Source organism: Echiichthys vipera, assembly GCF_963691815.1.
Source record: "Echiichthys vipera genome assembly, chromosome: 20".
NCBI classification, from domain to species: domain Eukaryota; kingdom Metazoa; phylum Chordata; class Actinopteri; order Perciformes; family Trachinidae; genus Echiichthys; species Echiichthys vipera.
In genome coordinates this window covers 4,812,696-4,833,895 of record NC_139845.1, presented here as the reverse complement: position 1 = coordinate 4,833,895, position 21,200 = coordinate 4,812,696, and the positions used below count along the sequence as shown (strand labels likewise).

Here is a 21,200-nt window from a genome sequence, read left to right as displayed (position 1 = left end):
CATCCCTAATTAGAGCATGTTCAGAAAAGACAAATGTTGTTATTTGTTATTATTTAATGTCCAAAATTATGCTTATTTTCGGGGTCGTACTTCTACTAGAGCATGTTTGCATGCTTTAATGTCTGTCTGAATGTACCTGTATGTATATACCTGTCTCTTTAGTCCCAGTCTTCTCTGATTGTTCCATGTTTCTGCGTCTCTGCACCGTCATTGCAGCCAGTGAATGACTGTAGCAGCACTTTCTACCTATATATAGTGTAGTTGTGACATCACAACTGTACAGGAAGTCCTTACGGCTCGTTCAAAGACACAGTTTCTGAACACGGGCTGTGTGCATTTCTCTGTGGAGTTTGTGTTTTGACACTTTCACAGTGTTTATTTAACACTTTGGTCTGCTTTATAATAAAAAAGACACAACAAATCTTACTTTTTACAATGTGGGACCTTTAAAGCTGTCAGTTATTCTATAACAGATGTCTATTTTCGTTAATCGTCACGGTTTTAACCGACATTTGTCAAAACATTAACTCGTCTCTGGTGGCTCGCTATTTTAAAGGTGTTGAGGACGGACTGAAGCACCCTTTTGCATCGTTAGTCACTGGAGTGTGTGTGTGTGTGTGTGTGTGTGTGTGTGTGTGTGTGTGTGTGTGTGTGTGTGTGTGTGTGTGTGTGTGTGTGTGTGTGTGCGTGTGTGTGTGTGACAGACAATCATTAATGCCTAATGTGCTTCACACAAGGACAGTTATTAAAAAACAATCAGTGCGTGCATGATGGTGCAGTTTTCTGCTTTGTTTTGTCGACAGCAGCATGTGATTTACTCGCCGTGCTGAGGGTGAACTTCTCTGTAGGGAGACTGACGACGAGTTGCAGTCACCATTTGGTTGAGTTCAGGATCAGTTAAGGGCCACTTTGCCGTTTTCATACACACAAAGCTAGTGGTGTTCACGTAGAAGTCATGTGACCGTGATCATGGCTGAACAGACCCCGCGCACAGACATGTAAGAGGCCCCATCGGGTCATTTTAAGTCACTTTATAGTTGGTTTACATCTATTTATAGTCATTTTGCATCTCTCTTTGGTGGTTTTATGTCTATTTTTAGTTATTTTGAGTCAATTTTAGTCATTTTGCATTATTTTAGTCATTTTGCATCCCTCTGTGGTGGTTTTATGCCTATTTTTAGTCATTTTGATTCTATTTTTAGTCATGTTTAATCTATAATCAGTAATTTTGCATCTAATTTAGTCATTCTGCATCCCACTGTGGGGGTTTTATGTCTAATTTAAGTCATTTTGCATCTATTTTAGTCATTTTGCATCCCTCTGTGGTGGTTTTATGTCTATTTTTAGTCATTTTGATTCTATTTTTAGTCATGTTTAATCTATAATCAGTAATTTTGCATCTAATTTAGTCATTCTGCATCCCACTGTGGGGGTTTTATGTCTAATTTAAGTCATTTTGCATCTATTTTAGTCATTTTGCATCCCTCTGTGGTGGTTTTATGTCTATTATGAGTAAGTGAGAGAGAGTGAGTCCATTTGTACGTGTCATGAATCTTTTTGTAGCTGTTTTACCTCATTTTGCGTCCTTTTGTAGTTGTATTACTTATTATTATTTTCATGTCACTTTGCATCCCTCTGTGGAGGTTTTATCTCTATTTTTTAGTCCTTTTGCAGTGTATTTTGAATCCCTTTGTACATGTTTTGTATCTACCTTACCTCATGTCTACCTAATTTTGCACCCTTTGTAGTCTTTTTGGATTGTTTGTAGTTGTTTTGTGTATGTTATGGTTCTGAAGCATCTCTTTGTGATCGTTTTAATTTAGCAACATCATGTGAGTCAGGGACCCTGACCCTTTATGGGCCCCTGGGCCTGTGCCCGGTAGGCCTGTTCAGTAATCCATCCACGACGGTGGTGTAGTTTGTTTGTAGCTGAACGTTAACTTTGTTACTTCTTTTATTTCATTTATGCTTAAAAAATCTTAATGATTGTGTCCATTTGTTAAGATTATCTTGGTTATCTTGTTGTTCACCACAGAGCTTATTTTGTTGAGGGAACTGGGGCGATGCCAACTTCCTACAAAAATACGTCCCCCCTCCAGGCCTCTATTGTCATTCCCTCTTTTTGTTCCAGACACTTAGTGCATTTCAAGCCCTTGTATCCCTGTAACGTACATTTTAATCAATTTGGGACCCACATTGACGCATCTTTCAGTGACTCAGTTGGCTGTTTTTCCGCTCAGACCAGACAGCCGCTGGGTCCTGCCATGCTGTTGATGTCTTTGTAAAGGGAGAATAAACGAAGAGTGGGCTTTTAGCGATGAGTCATGGGAGCTGTCTTTGTATCTTTTGTTTTTAGTTTTCAAGCAGTAGTAGAAAGTGTCAAAGCATTGAATGTGAGTGTGGAGAGACAGGCAGAGTACATCTTACGTGGTACAATACCTTGCACTGAACAACCAGAGCTGTGAGGAGGCTCGAGCTCTCCGTGCCCTCTGCCTTCTCCGCCGTCTGTCGGGCTCCGGCTTCACTGCTGTCGTCCTCTTCGTCCGACCGTAGGCTCCTCTCGCTTTCCTCCAGAGACTCCCTCTCCTCTGTGGAGTCGTCGGCGGTGCTCTCGCTCCTCTCCTCTGCATCGGCAGGCCCGTCCTTGTTGTCGGCCAGCGGGGAGCGAATCCTGGCGTTGCCGTCCCGGGCCTCCCCTCGCAGCCGTGTGATGTTTCCCTCCAGCAGGCGCCGCTGTACGATGCTGTGAGGTTGCTAGAGGGGGAGACACGGTAGAAACGAATGTCAGGATTTCTTAGCAACAAGTGGGAATGGAAGATGAATGCAATTCTACACAAAACATGAGGATACTTTTCATTTTTCAGGCAGTAAAATTGGTGGTTACAGCTTCTCAAATATGGGACTTTGCTGCTTTTCTTGGCCTTAGATGACAGTAAATTGAGTCTTTGAGAATTGAACATTTGTAGACCTTTTTCTGGGTCTAATTCCTTTTCATCTTACTGCACCTACTTTTAACCTGGGGCTTATCTGCAACATCCTTTAACTGGGTGTCATCCGTGTTAAATTGATCATAGTGTGAAAGCATGCTAAATCGTTTTTATTCAAATTCTATGTGTGCACAGTTGGTAATAACACTTTGACAAACACACAAAAATATCCACGGTACTAATATTGAGTGGTATATGAGCAGAAACCATAGACTGTATAAAAAATGGACGAGGCGTCTCCGTCAAGGTCCGTTCAACTTGCCTCTTGGAGTCGCCATCTTGTCAGACATTGACTCCGTCTCATTTCCTCGGACTAAAAAAGGGCATGTATGTGACGTTGACGGGAGGGAGATACGGCCGTCTGGCTGACGTATACTGAATAAGCAACATATGCACCAGCGCCGGGAGCTAGGCTAACACAACACGTTTAGATAGAACGGGAGGGGTTGAGTTTTTTTTTCAGGGAACCGGAGTTTTTTTTTGTTTTTTTCCCATGACTCTAGCAGAGATTACACTGGCTCCAGGAGTAAAGTGCAGCCAGCGTTTATGATTTATGATTTATGATTTAAACTGATATTCAACACAGTCCCATGCCCATAGACTGTTAAACACCAACCCTCACGGCCCGAATCATCCCGCTGCTCCAGATTAGCATCTAGTGCATGTGCCATAGATAGCAGGCTGTACTGCAAGTCATGGTGCAATTGCGGCTATTTAATTAGCATAACAGAGATAATGTGTTGTGTTCCTAAACCATCTGTTTGTACAGTTGATCGAAGAGCAAACCATCCTGTCACTTATGGAAACACCACCACACGAATGACCGCAGTCCAGGTCGAGATGACGGAGTTAGCATGCTAATGATGCTAATCCTGACAACTAGCCTCCGGGGGGCAAAGTGACATCCAGAGGCTAGCTGTCACTCAAGATGCCGCGCCCCTAATTATTCATAAACTTTAACCTCCAATAAGATAAAAACTAGCCTGGTACAAATAAATTCACCCAGTTTTTTTGCAAACTACTCCTATTGGACACCCAGAGAACTGAGTTTTTGGCACTTCCGTATCGGATCAACCAGGAAGTCGCTGTGGTGGGGGCTTGGCGTAACCACACACACAAGTCATAAACAATTGTCCACCATCTTTGTTTGCAGGTGGAGTCAGTGAGACGGTCTTCTGTGGAGCTGTGTCATGTATAGCTGTGTGCCTGTAGTTTTGGCACTAGATCAGAATCATGCATAAACTTCATTTATAAGCCAGAAGCTGTCACGGTGCAGCACCCAAGGACTATTTTAACCGTAGATGCTGAGCGAGTCTAGCACCGTCGCGTGGCATTTCAGATCCTCCTCCTGCCCTCCACAGATAATAACACACACACACACACACACACACACTGAGATTTAAATTGCTTACTTTAGCTTCAGTTAAAGAGAATACTGCTTTCCAAACTACCTGAAATGAAGGTCACATTATCATGTCATGAAAGCCGATTCAAAACACTCTCAGGTCATCAGTGTCAGCAGACGTTAAAAGATTTCTAATGCGTTTTCGAGTGTCACCTGGAGACTTTTACAGACAAAGTAGCTGCAGTTAGAGTCAAACCTCTTTAAAAAGACATGTTTTGTGTCGTTTAGGCTACAAAAACACTCTTTCAGACTACAACCTTTATGCTACAATGCTGCTCTATAGGTCTATTTAATACTGTTGATCTTCCAACATGTGGCCGGTGACTGGCTGTTGTTTCTGCATCATGTAAAAATTAAATTATATTCAACTGCCTGTTCCTCTGTAATCGGATTGCGGTTCAGCAGTACAGAGTCTGGGTACAGACTTTCAGACAGCACGCCTTTTTTAAAGGGCAGGTCACCCAACACCAGCACCGTCTCTGCATTAATAAAACATTTGCTCTTCTTACTCTAAACTCCACAGGCTCTTTAAGGCAAGTTCAAACGAATGAAGATACAGAAATGTGTTTATACCCAAAGGGAAATTGTTGTGCAGCAGCTGCAGAACAAAGTAGGAAAGCGTGCAAATATAGAGTGCAAAAAAAGATCTAAAGGGTGCACACCTTTCATACAGCCGCTGAGAATAAAAGACCATCTCATCTCATCTCATCTTCAGCCTCTTATCCGAGGTCGGGTCGCAGGGGCAGCAGCTTTAGCAGGGGACCCCAAACTTCCCTTTCCCGGGCCACATTAACCAGCTCTAACTGGGGGATCCTGAGGCGTTCCCAGGCCAGTGTGGAGATCTAATCTCTCCACCTGGTCCTGGGTCTTCCCCGAGGCCTCCTCCCAGCTGGACGTGCCTGAAACACTTCCCTAGGGAGGCGCCCAGGGTTCATCCTTACCAGATGATCCTGAACCACCTCAACTGGCTCCTTTCAACGCAAAGGAGCAGCGGCTCTACTCCGAGTTCCTCACGGATGCTGAACTTCTCCCCCTCTCTCTAAGGGAGACTCCAGCCCCCCTCCTGAGAAAACCCATTTCGGCCGCTTGTACCTGCGACCTCGTTCTTTCGGTCATGGCATAAAAGACCATGGGGTCCATTTTAGATGAATTTACACTGTAACCCGTGGTTTCGTTCCTCGTGATGAAAACAGCAGCCGTGCTTTTGAACGCACACATCTACCCAGAGTTGAGATGAGAACGAGCCGTAATAACCCCATTACCAGCCAACATCGGCATCCGTAGAGCCATAAAGCCACAGTTTAAGCATCTTCGCTTGAGTGCCGGTCTCACCATCTGTCTACCAGTTGCTCTGTTGGATTTCCACAGCCTCTCCTCTGTCCAAATGCAATCAAAAGGCCCTGCCGTGGTTACACGTTTGCAGAAATTGGTTCACTTCACGACGCTCCCACTCGTGGCTGTAGATGCTACTGTTTCTGTAAGCGGTGGCAGTGATTTTCTCCAGATCGGAGGGCTCTTTCTGGGTGTTTCCCCCTCCCCCAGATGTGCAGATGTCTCATTTCTGAGAGCATGGTATTACAGGGGGAAGATACGTTTGAGTGTGAACAAGACTATTGTTTTTAGATGATACATTATGGTGTGATTTCACAAGACAACCCGTTACAAATCCTTCTCTTGTCTGTGAGGGAACTCCATCCTGCAGCTGTGATTGTGCGGCTCCGATCCGTATTAAATGAAAGCAAATGTAGGCAAAACATGTTGTTTGTTTCCACATTACTGGTCATTACTTGATGTTCTGCTCTGTTTAACATGCACGTAGCAATGCTAGGTTCTGCTGTTAAAATATGCCTGACCAGAATATGAATGAAGGACGATTTCACGCGCCGGCAAGCAGCAAGGAGACGGGGAAATGTGGAACGATAGATACGAATAAAAAGACCGAGTGTATAAACGTGACCTGGCTGTAATGATGTCATCTCGGCCTGGACATGTCTGAAGTGTCAGAGGACTCAATCCAACACCTCCACGGATCCTCCAGGAGTGTTTGGGTTTTTTTTTGGCTGCCTGTCGGATTAAAGAGAGCGCTCTTTCTCCGCAATCTTCCTGTTCACGCTACAAAATAACACTTGAGACCAGTAATCACCACCGTGTCCCTTTAGCACATTAGCTCCTCTGTGAGCTCCAGCTGGGGCTTCAACTGGCACTGATGGTGGCCGCTCTCCTCTTCACATCTCTCCTCTCATCTTTACATCTCTCCTTTCATCTTTACATCTCTCCTTTCATCTTTACATCTCTCCTTTCATCTTTACATCTCTCCTCCTCTTCTTTACATCTCTCCTCTCATCTTTACATCTCTCCTCCTCATCTTTACATCTCTCCTCCTCATCTTTACATCTCTCCTCCATCTTTGCATCTCTCCTTTCATCTTTACATCTCTCCTCTCCTCTTTACATCTCTCCTCCTCTTCTTTACATCTCTCCTCCTCTTCTTCACATCTCTCCTCCTCTTCTTTTCATCTCTCCTCCTCTTCTTTACATCTCTCCTCCATCTTTACATCTCTCCTCTCATCTTTACATCTCTCCTCTCATCTTTACATCTCTCCTCCTCTTCTTCACATCTCTCCTCTCCTCTTTACATCTCTCCTCCTCTTCTTTACATCTCTCCTCCTCTTCTTCACATCTCTCCTCCTCTTCTTTTCATCTCTCCTCCTCTTCTTTACATCTCTCCTCCTCTTCTTTACATCTCTCCTCTCCTCTTTACATCTCTCCTCTCATCTTTACATCTCTCCTCCTCTTCTTCACATCTCTCCTCTCCTCTTTACATCTCTCCTCTCCTCTTCACATCTCTCCTCCTCTTCTTTACATCTCTCCTCCTCTTCTTCACATCTCTCCTCTCCTCTTCACATTTCTCCTCCTCTTCTTTACATCTCTCCTCTCCTCTTTACATCTCTTCTCCTCTTCTTTACATCTCTCCTCTCATCTTTACATCTCTCCTCTCTTCTTTACATCTCTCCTCTCATCTTTACATCTCTCCTCCTCTTTGCATCTCTCCTCTCATCTTCACATCTCTCCTCTCATCTTTACATCTCTCCTCTCATCTTTACATCTCTCCTCTCATCTTCACATCTCTCCTCTCATCTCTACATCTCTCCTCTCATCTTTACATCTCTCCTCTCATCTTTACATCTCTCCTCTCATCTTCACATCTCTCCTCTCATCTCTACATCTCTCCTCTCATCTTTACATCTCTCCTCTCATCTTTACATCTCTCCTCTCTTCTTTACTTCTCTCCCCCATCTTTACATCTCTCCTCTCATCTTTACATCTCTCCTCTCCTCTTGACATCTCTCCCCCATCTTTACATCTCTCCTCTCTTCTTTACATCTCTACTCCTCTTCTTTACATCTCTCCTCCTCTTATTATCCCTCTTATCCTCCTCTCTCCTCTCATCTTTACATCTCTCCTCTCCTCTTTGCATCTCTCCTCCTCTTATCATCCCTCTTATCCTCCTCTCTCCTCTCCTCTTTACATCTCTCCTCCTCTTCTTTGCATCTCTTTTCCTCTTTAAATCTCTTCTCTCCTCTTTACCTCTCCTCTCTTTTTCAAATCTATCCTCCTCTCTTCTTTACATCTCTCCTCTCTTCTCTACATCTCTCCTCCTCTTATTATCCCTCTTATCCTCCTCTCTCCTCTCATCTTTACATCTCTTTTTGATAGATCTCTCCTCTCCTCTTTACATCTCTCCTCCTCTTTTTCTCCCTCTTTTCCTCCTCTTTCCACTCATCTTTGCATCTCTCCTCCTCTCTACATCTCTCTTCTCCTCTTTTCATCCCTCCTCTTTACATCTCTTCTCTCCTCCTCTTCACACCTCTCTTCTCCTCCCTTTTTACCGCTATCTCATCTTCTCTCCTTGTTTCCCATCACTTGAACTATTCTCCTTTCATTTCATTTCTTTTCTCTATTTCTCCTCTCTTCTCCTCATATCTTTTCCTCATGTCTCCCCCTTTTCTTCTCCTGATTTCTTTCCTTCCTATCTTACTCTCCTTCCCTTTCCTTTCATTATTATTTATTTTTCTTATTATTCCTTATTTATTTATTTTCTACTCCTCTCCAAGTGTTACCCTCCATTCTTCTTCCCTTTTCCTTTCCTTTGCTATAGCGCGTGAGTCAGCAGAAGCGTGGAAAATGTTATTTTAATGAAATTGCATATCAGGTCTGGTGGCTTACCACCGTGTTTTTAGACAACAGGCACGAGGACAAGAAGGAGGAAGAGGAGGGAAATAATGTCACGCTAACAGTTTGGAGAAGAAGGGGGAATTGATTTTCCTCCTCTGTGCTCACATGAGACTACAGGGAAACAAAGATTGAATCTGATAGACACAATGAACAACAATGTAATCTTATTTCAAAGGCTGGCGTCTGCTTTTTTGTTTGTTTTTTTGTTTGTTGTTGTTCTGGGGTCAGCTCGAGAGCCAATCATGTCAGCAACATCAAGCTGCTAGCAGACTGCACTGGATCTTTGTATTGGCTTCGTCAAGTGGATTAAGGTCAAATTTAGGTTCTTAATGACCTTTAAAATGCCACAGTTTGCATCCTAATTGGGAACCAGTACCACTTTACTGTACGGGGATATCATTATCTCTGCAAACATCCATGAATCTGCTAAGAAATTGTATAATTTATAACGTGAATCATCACGTTTTTAAGTTGTCTTCAGTATCACAGTAATCTGGTGATAGTTGTGTGTACATCCATGTTTACAGTGCAAACAAGAACTGTTAATGGATGATTCGGCAGTAAAATAATAAATATATAGGCTAAAAACAGTAAATAAAACCCTTAGGAGCTGATTGTCGGCATTAACGTTAGACCAGAAACTGCAGTGTTCTGTGAGGTAAAATTACTGTTTTTGTCAATGGAGTCTGGTGGCTGTGGCGACACAGTGATGTGGTGGTTAGCACTGTCGCCTCACAGCAAGAAGGTTCCCGGTTCGTGTCCCGGCTGGGGCCTTTATGTGTGGACTTTGCATGTTTTCCCTGTGTCTGCATGGGTTTTCTCCAGGTTCTCCGGTTTCCTCCCACAGTCCAAAGACGTGCAGGTGTTCGGTTCATTGATGACTCTAAATCACCCGTAGGTGTGAATGGTTGTCTGTCTCTGTGCGTCTCTATGTGTCCTGTGATAGACTGGCGTCCTGTCCAGGGTGGACCCCGCCTCACGCCCAATGTCAGCTGGGATCGGCTCCAGCCCCCCGTGTCCCCGACAGGGACAAGCGGTTGAAGATGAATGAATGAATGAGTCTGGCGGCTTTGAAGGGAGCACAGAACGGCTTCATTTTCCCTCGTATAAGCTTAAACACAGCTGTCTGACAGCAAGGTAAAGTACATGTTTCGACATTTGCGGAGAATCTTTAACCATATTCCTTCCCTTGTGACATATCTCGAGGTTTTCGTCTTGTTCTCCTGACTGCTTATCATCAGGCGGAGAATATATGAACTGACATCAACCGTAGAGCCTCATCTCGTATTTTAATGAAGACAGCAGGCGGCGGTGTCCCATAAAGAGTTCATCTATTATACACTACGCAACCTGCTGCTTACGCTTCGCTTGACAGTGACAGCGTTTTTATTATTGAAGGTGAAATTGGCACAGGTGAGGTGTTATGTGTTTGGTAATTTTTCACAGCACGCAGAAGGATTCGCATTCATCGCTCCTGATTGTAAGATGTGTCATAGATATGGCAGGAGCAGAAGGGTTTCACATCGTTGAGACGCCTAACAGAGATTTAATGGTCTACCAACTCTTCTCCTTGATGAAGCATCTTCTTTTGTGGATTAGTCATGTTGCTGGTTTTCCAAAACGTTAGTTATTTCACGTGATGTCTGGTATTATCTTTCTATACTTTGTGATCGCCAACGAATGAAGGAGAACACAAAAAATGTTTTGATCCCATGAATAAGTTCTATGTCCTCTTCCTTGATGTCACTGATCAACCAAATTTCCAGAAGAAAGCATCAGGATTGTAACGTTCTGTTTATGATTTGAAACGGCGCCTGGTAGGTGAATGTGACGGTTAAGCTTCTGCACCAAAAGGACTTGGTTAAGATTAGAAAAAGGGTTTTGGGACCCATCTACCACCCCAACTGCGGATGTCAGCGCTCTTGTACTACGTCACTTGATTTCCTCCTTTACAATGATGAACCCTGGGCGCCTTCCTAGGGAGGTGTTCCAGGTACGTCCAGCTGGGAGGAGGCCTCGGGGAAGACCCAGGACCAGGTGGAGAGATTAGATCTCCACACTGGCCTGGGAACGCCTCGGGATCCCCCAGTTAGAGCTGGTTAATGTGGCCCGGGAAAGGGAAGTTTGGGGTCCCCTGCTAAAACCCAACCCCGGATAAGAGGTTGAAGATGAGATGAGATGAGATAAAACAGCCGTTATCAGTTTAATAATTATGTTTTATGTTGTGGCAACCCTGTGATAAGGATTAGACACCAAAAACACTTGAGGAAAGAGATCCTGGCTTGAGTTCAAATATGCAGTTCGTCCCAAAATGTTCTGACGTCTTGTTGAAAATACAGAGAGGAATTAGATGGTTAGACTTTATCTTTTCCTTTTATAAAGTCTTGATAAGACTGCAGTCTCTTTGGGAGGGAAAGTGTCTTGACTTGAACTTGAGTCACAAGTCAAATACTCACTATAGCACCAAATGTGGATTAATCCGCCATTGAAAATAGTCCCCCCAGCAAATGCACTATTTCCTCCAGCCATGCTTTAAACATGAGCTTAACTTCCACGTATCAATGCGTGTTTGTCAGCTGTTGAAAATAGAAATAATGGATCTGGTTTTAATTTGAATAACATTACATTAATTACTCCAAAAACCTGATCGTAACCAGGAAACTAGTGCATAAGTGTCTCTTTATGTCTATTCATACGTGTCTGCTGCTGATGTTGCTGATGTGCGTCCTGTGGTGACCTCTGAACACTAACCAGTCCAAACCAGTCCTCCGCCATTAGGAAAGAAAGACAAGTTAATGTATGATGCCAACACTCCTCCTCTTCCTGTCTCTGTCCCTTTCTGAGTTTCTTCTTCTCTCTTTTTATCCCTCAGTGAGTCAGATTTCAGGCTAATTGCCATGTGGACTAATTATCTCACAGCAACAGGCTGCTCTCTCTCTCATCCAGCCAGTCACGTGCGCTTTCTAATGTCCTCTTTCTCATTCTGATGGAGGTCCCCAGCGGCCGACTTCCTGTCGCACCGACCGAGAGGATCCAGCAGCTTCACATCTGCTGCTTGCCTGCCCCCTCCATCTCCTCTCCACTCCTGTTTTACATCACTCTTTCTGTTGCTTTCTTATGTTGCTTTCTGTCGCTTACATCCTGCATGCTATATCATTTTTTGCAAAAGTCCAGTAACATAAAAAGTTCTGGGGTCACCTGAAGAGCGAATCATGTCAGCAACATCAAGCTGCTAGCAGGCTGCACTGGATCTTTGTCTTGGCTTCTGAGAGTTGAAGCGAAGATGCTGCGTGAGGCGAAGTACGGTCAAATTTAGGTTATTTAAGACCTTTAAAATGCCACAATTTGCCTCATAACTCTGAACACACAGACATGATTTACACTTTACATTTATCTTTAAATTCAGTGGGATTTACTCTTTGCAGGGATGTCATTATCTCCGCAAACATCCATAAATCTGCTTGGAAATTGTTTATATTATAGCTGCAAAACCTGCCTGAGAACCATCATGTTTTTAAGTTGTCTTCTGGATCACAGTAATCTGGTGATAGTTGTGTGTACATCCATGTTTACAGTGGAAACAGGAACTGCTCATGGATGATTGGGCAGTTAAATAATAATTATATAGGCCAAAACAGCCGAATACAACCCATATCTCCTGATGGTCGCAATTAACGTTAGCGAGCAACTCCTGTGTTCTGTGAGGTCAAATTACTGTTTTTCTCAATGGAGTCTGGCGGCTTTGATGAGAGCACACAACAGCTTCAGTTCCCCTCGTGTAAAGGGCTAATAGTCAATTTGGCCTCCTAATAAAATATATATAATAAGTATGTATACTAATGCTAATACTATAATACTTTCGTATAGGCTAAAAACACCTGATTAGATAGTATTAGCACCTGATTATCACAACATAGGTCAAACCTCTGAAGACACAGACATGATGTGACAGACATCAGCAAAAGGTAAATAATCAGTGTGATAAAAATAGATGTGGGCGCCAATGGTGATGAAATCAATGTGATACCGTTGCAGAAGAGAGGGTGTTTGTTTTATTGTTGAATGATTTGTCAATTAATCAGTTAGTTAATGGCAACAGCTATTAAATGGTTAATGTATTGCCCCACTGAGGGTTGTCAGCCTTTAAGTGTACTACTGTAGCGTCCATTCAAGCTGCTGGCAGCGTTGTTGGGGGGGGGGCATGCCAGTTGCTTGGCGCTTGAAAGTGCTGTTTGCAGCGTTCTCGAGAACCATTCATCCGATCCACTGCACTCCCTTGAGTTCCCAGCGACACACCTGACAAGCCTGAAGTGAATTGGATGTCATACACACATACATACACAGAAAGACAGAGATTCTTTCCTTTGTAGTTAGATGCTCCTGCTACAGCGCCACCTACGGAACTGCAGAACTCGCCATCCATCTTTCTTCCGACATGATATCCAGCTTTATTTCTCATTATCACAATTTTGCTTTTCGATTTTGGACTTTTTCTTTTTAATTATCCTAAATCAAAACGCCACGATTACATTTGGAGCCATGTTGGAGGCTGATTGATCAGGCGTCACACCTGGCAAACACCGCTTCTTCTCCGTCTCAGTATCCTGCGCCCTCTCTGTTTTTTGGGGTTGTTTGTGATTGTGTCGGGTATTTTTAGCCTCCCCGTCTTCCCACACAGCTCCGAGGGAGCAGCTGAGGGAGTGTTGCCGCCCATCCACAGCCTCCAGATGACACAGAGAGAGACAGGTTTGCACTGACCATCTAATTGTCCCCGAGCTAATAATAAAGCCGGCATCTGAACCCGATTTAAACGTTTGTTTTTCTTTGGAGAGAACCAGAAGAAGCTCACTCCCCGGAGCCCGGCGATCACACTGACTGAAAATGTCGTGTTTGCTCTTTACTTTGAAGTGAGACTTTGCCTTCTGGGCAATAACGTAAACAACTCAAGAGTGAATCTGGATGCATGTGAATATAAAAACCTGAACACCATCTGCTCGTACCTATCCAAGACCTTTTTAAAGGACAGCAGATCAGAAAAGTCCACAAGATTCTGGTTTGATGAAGACAATTCTCGAATGGTTTATCCATCTTTAGGTGTCTAACAGGATTTCTTCCATTTAAAATTGGACATAATGTGTAGTTAGACATCATTTGTTGCACAATAATTTCCCTTGGGATAAATAAAGCTTCTTGAATCTATTCTTATTTAATGCACGCAGCAAAGGTGCAGCATATTTCCCCCCCCATCGGTTCATTCTGTGCCACAGCTCCACATCTGAGCCCAGTTCTGTAGCTTTTGATCATCCTCGGAAAGTATCTGGAGACTCCAATCTCTCGATTAGACAGGCCTTCACACACACACACACACACACACACACACACACACACACACTCTGACTCACACACACACACACACAGGTTTTAGACCCACTCATCTGTAAGAGAGGGAGAGGAGCAAATGGACAGCTAATCTGCAGGGAGAAGAAGCAGCAAGAGGCTTTGCAGCAGCAGGTTACAGTCGGTGTGTGCAGCACAATTAAAACCAAAATGAGATTTGAAGAGAGGATATATTCGAGTTAAAACTTCCTTTAAATCAATATGTTTCTCTTACTTTACGTTTGACCAATTTTGAAACCATATAAGTTGACAAAATTCGTTTGAAAAGATATGTTAAAACATCCTTATCCTTAACGACGGACTAGGTTGACACATGACCGTTCTATTTAAAGACGTATTAAGTTACATTCCCACATTATAATGTCTAAAAACGACTAAATCTATGTTATATATTTTCTTGCATCGTGTTCTTCCATTTTCCCAAATGTTTCCAACAATACCCAGGGAAATCGGCACTGAGCGCGTCCTTTCGTCGCCCGTCAGTGGCGCCATATAACCTTCAACTCCTTTTGTTGCTCTAACATATGTCGTAACACCGATCTTCTGTCAGAGAGCAATACGGAAAACACCAGCGATATGTTACATAATTATACTTAGTAACAGTATTAAATGTTATTTTTTACATTAACTACGTGCCATTTTGCTACACTGTAACATTAATCCAGTAGAGACCTAATTTATTGAAGTGATACAATGATAAGCTAAATGCTAAGTGGCGTGTGCTAACGCTTGGTGGCTAAACTGTACGGTAATGTAACCACAACCTTCAATATTCTCATATAGTTATTTCTAGTATGATTGTTTTGACCGTGTCGTTATGTGCTGTATGTTGACGTGGTAACCTGCGGCACGATCGACCTATACAGACGTTTGTTTTTTTGGTGATTACGGTCTGGATGTGTCATTTCATAAAGGAATAGTTTTGGGGAAATACGCTTATTTGCTTTCTTATAATATGGTACATGGTCTTTTTCGGCACTTACAAACATCAAATAAGCCACACCTGGACGTGGCTAACACTGATTAGCTCGGGGCAGTACGGTGAAGGCATTCAAAGGTCTTTTTTAACCACTAATACTGCTGAAAATAACAGCAAACCTCTGCAGCAGCATGAGAAGAGTCCCTACACACAAAACAAAGCACCAATGGGCTCCTTCCTTTGGGATTGACTTTGGTAATCCACTTGAATGGACTTTACTATGAGAGAAGCTGGTACAGGGGCCAGTAGGTAGTCTGCTAACTACGTTGTTGGTGCTTTGTTTTCTGTGTAGGGACTCTTCTCATGCTGCTGCAGAGGTTTGCTGTTATTTTCAGCAGCATTAGTGGTTAAAAAACTGTCTCGGTGGCTTATTTGATGTATGTAAGTGCAGAAAACGACCATGGGATGATTTTGCGCTGGAAATATACTTTTTTCAGTTTGATGACCTAAATGCTTTGCAAAAGGCCTTTTCTGACCTGACAAATTCTGGGAAAACAGTTATATAAATACAATATAAATGGAATTAAAATGTGTATTTGTAGGAAGCTTCAACACAAAATGATGGTATTGCCCTTTAAAACATCCGGCTGAGGTAATTTTGCTGCACCTTGATGTTTTAAAGTCATCCCTCCTCTTTCTACATGTATCTCCCTGACTTTGGTGTTGAATGTGTGTGCAGGAGTTAACGGTGAGATGACTCAGTGGTTACACAATAACTTGGTCCACGCTGGGCTCAGGTGTTTCCAACCCAATACCCCAGACTTACACACACATATACCTGTATATACCGTCATTTCTACCTGTTCACTCTTTACATTTCACACCCTTGTATCTACTCAAAGCTCTACACTGCGTTACATAAAACCGTAAACTGTGCGTCCTCCATGACCTCGGCAACTCCAGCCGTCTCTTTCCTTCCCCTCCATCGCTGTGCGTTAGAGCGGTGGATTCTTTGCCCTTTTCATGCTCACTGCTCCCCTTTCTCTGCAGCACAACATGGCTGGAGTGATGCTGCTGCTGCTGCTGCTGCTGCTGCTGCTGAGAGTGAGAGTCAGAGGACCTCAGGCTAAAGAGCAGCAAAACAAATTCACTCTTACGTAACCGGCTCTGCTGCTGAATTACACCCTGGACAGGCCACGCCAGCCAGCAGACATTAAGAGGAGGAAAAAAAGGAGTTTACAGCCAAAATGAGAATGTGTGGCATGACAACCTGAAATGATTCACCACCCCTTCACACAGTCACCATTAATCTGCTAAAGGCTTGACAGTTTGGGAAACCAGGAGGCAGTAATCATTGCCAGAAGACGAGTATGCCTCGCTGGTCTCTGGTGTGCCACTTCAACATCGTGAATTTGCCGGAAAACAGGGTTAGAAAGCAGCGTGAGGGAGGGTAAAAATGTTACGATGGTTACTTTTTTACTTATTCAGGCTACACGGTGTTGTAGTGGTTAGCACTGTCACCTTACAGTGAGAAGGTCCCTGGTTCAAAATCCCGGCTGGGGCCCTTCTGTGTGGAGTTTGCATGTTCTCTCCGTGTCTGCGTGGGTTTTCCCCGGGTTCTCCGGTTTCCTCCCACAGTCCAAAGACGTGTTCGGTTCATTGATGACTCTAAAAATTGCCCGTAGGTGTGAATGGTTGTCTGTCTCTGTTTGTCTCTATGTGTCCTGTGATAGACTGGCGTCCTGTCCAGGGTGGACCCCGCCTCACGCCCGATGTCAGCTGGGATCGGCTCCAGCACCCCGCGACCCCGACAGGGACGAGCGGTTAAAGATAAATTAATGAATGTTACTTATTCAGTCTTTCTTTCAAACTCTGTGCCGACTGTATTTTGAAACGATCTTTGTGCGAAGAATTGATGAAACGAGTCGCAGACGTTGCTGACGAAGGCGACAAAGGCGATCTACCCCTACGGGTTTAGCTCTTTGCTATGGAAGTGAATCTGTGTCATCGCATTCTGAAATTCAAAACCCATTGAACCTCTAGCGCTGAATATTTGTGCACTGAAATTATGTATCTGAATGTTTTCACTTTATTATTATCTCGGTAGCAGGGGACGTAGATAGGAGAATAATTAACCTAATCTGATTATTTCATTATGCTTGTTTTGCCTAGAAAATGTCAGAAAATATAAAAAAAAAATGCCCAGGACACTTTCCCAATGTCAAAGTGACAAATCGCTTATTTTTGTGTAGCTGACATCGTCCAAAAGATATTAAATTTAAATCGTCATCATCAATTTTGATTGGCAAAACCACACTTTTAATGAATCGTATAATTTTCCTGAAAAGGGGGAAATGATGATTCATGTTAAAGATCGGTGTCTGACATGATGTTTGGTTTTATGACACCACAAGTTAAAAAGAAAACAGCCGGTCTTCAGCGGTATTATATAAATCTAGGGGACAAAAACAGGCAGTCAGATGTTGGACAATAGAACAAATGGATGTGACGGCTTCATCCAGATGATCTCACCGTTTGTCAGTGAGGGTTCGTTCACCTCAGGAACACATCATGCTTTCTTTTCATTTACCGTGTAAGTGTCTATTCAGGGTCTGAATGATGTGGCCGTCTGTCTGCAGAGAAGACACGCAGGCGATAGCGGATTGCTGTTGGCAATTTCCACTCCTCCGTCAAGTTCCCGACATCGAAAATCACTTGTTACAGATGCCAAAAAAATCGTGCTGTGCTGCCCGAGGGCCACAGCTGCTCCGCAGATTGTGTTTTAGATAACGACTGAGATGAGCTTCACTCGGTCCTTCAGGGAAAAGATAATTGGTATTATGATAAGAGTGGTTTTCAGGCCCCTGCAGGTCGAGTCACAGGATGAGTTTGGGGGAATATTATCATGATTTGGATTCATTTTTTAGGAGTTCTGGTTCAGTACGAAGCCCCAAAAGTCTCGACAGATATCTTTTTAATAACATCTCATATGCACAACATGATCCATCTTCCATCCAACTGCGTCTTTTAATGAGAATAATGCAGATAGGGCTGCCACCAGTAGGCGATATGAGAGATGCCATCCCTTGTTAGCAGACAGGTTGTTCAGTGGATCATGTCGATGTGGTCTGTTTGACTTTTGATCCTTTATCTGACCGAGGTTTGTGCATGTTCCAGTCTGAGCTCAACTGTGTATTGGTAAAGTCGTGGCTCTGGCGGTGGTGCTGAAGTAGAGTCCCGCCCATAAGACTATACATCCTAGTAGATAGCTAGTTTGCTAGCTCGTTTGAATTGCTGTTGCCAACCAGCACACACATATTTTTGATGACGTCGGCTGTAAAAGGGTCTAAAGTTAGAAAAATATTTCAGTTTGGACTGATGCCACTAACAGGGTTGAAGAAGTCAGACAGAGAATATTATAGAGAGTATTCATACCTTAGATAAATCTACTTATTATTGCCTGCAGTGTTAAAGTATATGTTAGGTCGGGAACACAGGGTCATTAAGGAAGGAAGGGAGAGAATATTAATCATTAGAGATTTAAAAAAATGCCGCTCAGTCAAAGAAGAAGAAGAAGAAGAAGAGCAGGAGAGTAGAGATTTTCTATCAACAAATGTTGGTATTAAAACCTGGCAGACATAAACGCATCCCAGTGTGATTTGCACAGTGCTGATCCACAGTGCCAGAGCGATTGTGTCGAGGTTCTTGGAGAGCTCCGGGGAATCTGGGAAGCCGCCATTGAAACCAGAACTGTGTCACGGGAGGAGGTGGAGTAATAAATTGTCAAGATTATTACAGTGGAGTTCCTCCTGAGTGTGTAAACTGCTGCTTTTATGAGACTTCTGGAGGAAAAGGAAGTGAAGAGGCTGAAGAAGTGTTTCATCCTTTATATGTCAGCCCTAAAATATGTGTGCTCCCGACTGTATCACGACATCTCTCTCTGTGTGTGAGAGGCCTGCTCAGTGTACTTTGGCTTGACATTTCCCTCCTCTACGCAGAGTGCACAACTCTGAATCTTTCATGATCCTTTTTCAAGGCTGCACTTAATGACATACAGTCCATAAAGTGGTGCATTAGTGCAGGAAACGGTGGTCATACGCATGTATTAGGAGTTAATTATCTCTTTATTGATGAGATTAGACTAACCAATTAGTGAATCTACAGGCAATGTATAATTTAATTAGCCAAAGTCTAAAGTTGACCGGTAGATCTACGTTCCTAAGCTCACCTGTGGTCATGAAAGCTGGGTCATGACCACAAGAATGAGGTCGCGGGTACAAGTGGCCGAAATGGGTTTTCTCAGGAGGGGGGCTGGAGTCTCCCTTAGAGAGAGGGGGAGAAGTTCAGCCATCCGTGAGGAACTCTGAGTAGAGCCGCTGCTCCTTTGCGTTGAAAGGAGCCAGTTGAGGTGGTTCAGGATCATCTGGTAAGGATGAACCCTGGGCGCCTCCCTAGGGAGGTGTTCCAGGCACGTCCAGCTGGGAGGAGGCCTCGGGGAAGACCCAGGACTAGGTGGAGAGATTATATCTCCACACTGGCCTGGGAACGCCTCGGGATCCCCCAGTTAGAGCTGGTTAATGTGGCCCGGGAAAGGGAAGTTTGGGGTCCCCTGCTAAAGCTGCTGCCCCGGCGACCTGACCCCGGATAAGCGGTTGAAGATGAGATGAGAAAGTCTAAAGTTACGGTTTATTCTGAGTGAAGATTTGATGCTTTTCTCTGTTTTATATCTGAAGACGTCACCTAGGACTTGAAGTAAGCACGGACAATGTTTTACTCTTTTCCGACTAAAGGGTTAATCCCTTAATCAAGCAGATCATCGGCAGATTAATGGATATTAATAATCGATACTTTTGTCACAATGAGGTGATCAAAGCCTGTGGAGCCGGTTCTCTGGCTCCTCCCCTCTCTGTCCTCAGCTCCTCCCTTCACACAGTACCCTGTACGAGTACCAGTCGTTCCTCTCCATCATCCCCATCGTCATTGTGATGCTGATGTCGTTATAAAGCTGCAGTCGTAGGAAAATTACCATCCAGTTTTCTTTGTAAAGCTCTTTGAGACGACAGTAATTTGATTCTCTTTACAGAAAGTCTTGAGCTACTAGTGATGGGTATTATGGCTCTTTGATGGGAGCCAGATCTTATGCCTCTGTTCTTTTCCCAGAGCTGTTCGACTGAGCGGCTCATTGTTCTTTTTTTAAATACCTTTTCTTAACATTTATCTGTGAATATGGATCAGGCGTTGTGTACGTGTGCCTGTCTGTCAAGCATGTTGGATACAACAAAAGCGTGTTTGGTATGATTCAGTGTAACAGCTGATGCCACCGTCGCTGTGTCGGTCACTGGAGGAGGTGGAAGTGCCGCAAAGTGTCGCGAAGGGTCGTAGAGTGATCGTGTGAGCATCAAACTGCCACTGTGGCTCCAGGTCAGGCAGGGACATTTGGCTACAACGATACAAAGAATTAACCTGACTCCACCAGATGGCTTGGTTTGCATGATTCACGTTTGCTCAGCAAATCCATCTGGGAACTCCTGTTTGAAGCTCTATTGGAAGGGGCGAAAATACTGGTTGCTGATTGGATAAACCATCTGTCTATCACCAACATACGGACCAAATCAACCAATCAGATGAACGAAGAGTATGACGTACTAGCAGCGACTGTCTGTAAAGATTATTTGCCGTTTGTGTAACGTGAATTTATGGATAAAAGGCCCAATTTCAGGAGCCCGATCCATATTCAACAGAATGATCCAAGAGAAAGGAGCGTTAGCGAGCGGCTTGCTCCATAGCTGCGCTCATCTCATCCGCGGAAGCCGCCATGTTGTTTACACTGAACAGTCGCTTCTCTTTTCGTCACACTTAAATACACCTCTAAACCAACTCTGATTGGACGGTCGCTTGGCAAACTCCAAATTTTCTCCAATGCCCGTTACCAGACTGATCTGCAATTAAAATACAATGGAGCTCGCAAGTTCAGGATGGTCTCACGAGGCCGACAAAGAATTACTCTCAAGTACAACTCGGTTCCCTTTGTTCATACCAAAGAGAGCAACATTTTCTCTCCATCTCTGAAACACTTTGCTGATATTGACGCGTTTCATTGTGTTTATTGTCAGACTCTTTTTGAGACGTTCGCCTTTTTGGGTTTGTTTCTTTTGCACTGTTTCTGCAGTATTTTCCACCATTGAATCAGTCTTTCACCAAGGGTCTTTCAAGTTAGTCTTTCAAAGGACATGCACTTGCATTTGCAGAACGGCCAA

At 43.7% G+C, this 21,200-nt stretch overlaps 1 protein-coding gene across 1 annotated transcript in view; it reads right to left on the bottom strand.

Annotated features, from left to right (window-relative positions):
- nrip2 (nuclear receptor interacting protein 2) overlaps window positions 1–21,200 on the bottom strand; it is a 35,099-nt gene that overhangs the window by 12,643 nt on the left and 1,256 nt on the right. Inside the window, exon 2 of the mRNA XM_083934957.1 lies at window positions 2,440–2,754. Within this exon, the coding sequence (XP_083791083.1) occupies window positions 2,440–2,754 (315 nt within the window). The remainder of the gene's footprint in view (window positions 1–2,439; window positions 2,755–21,200) is intronic.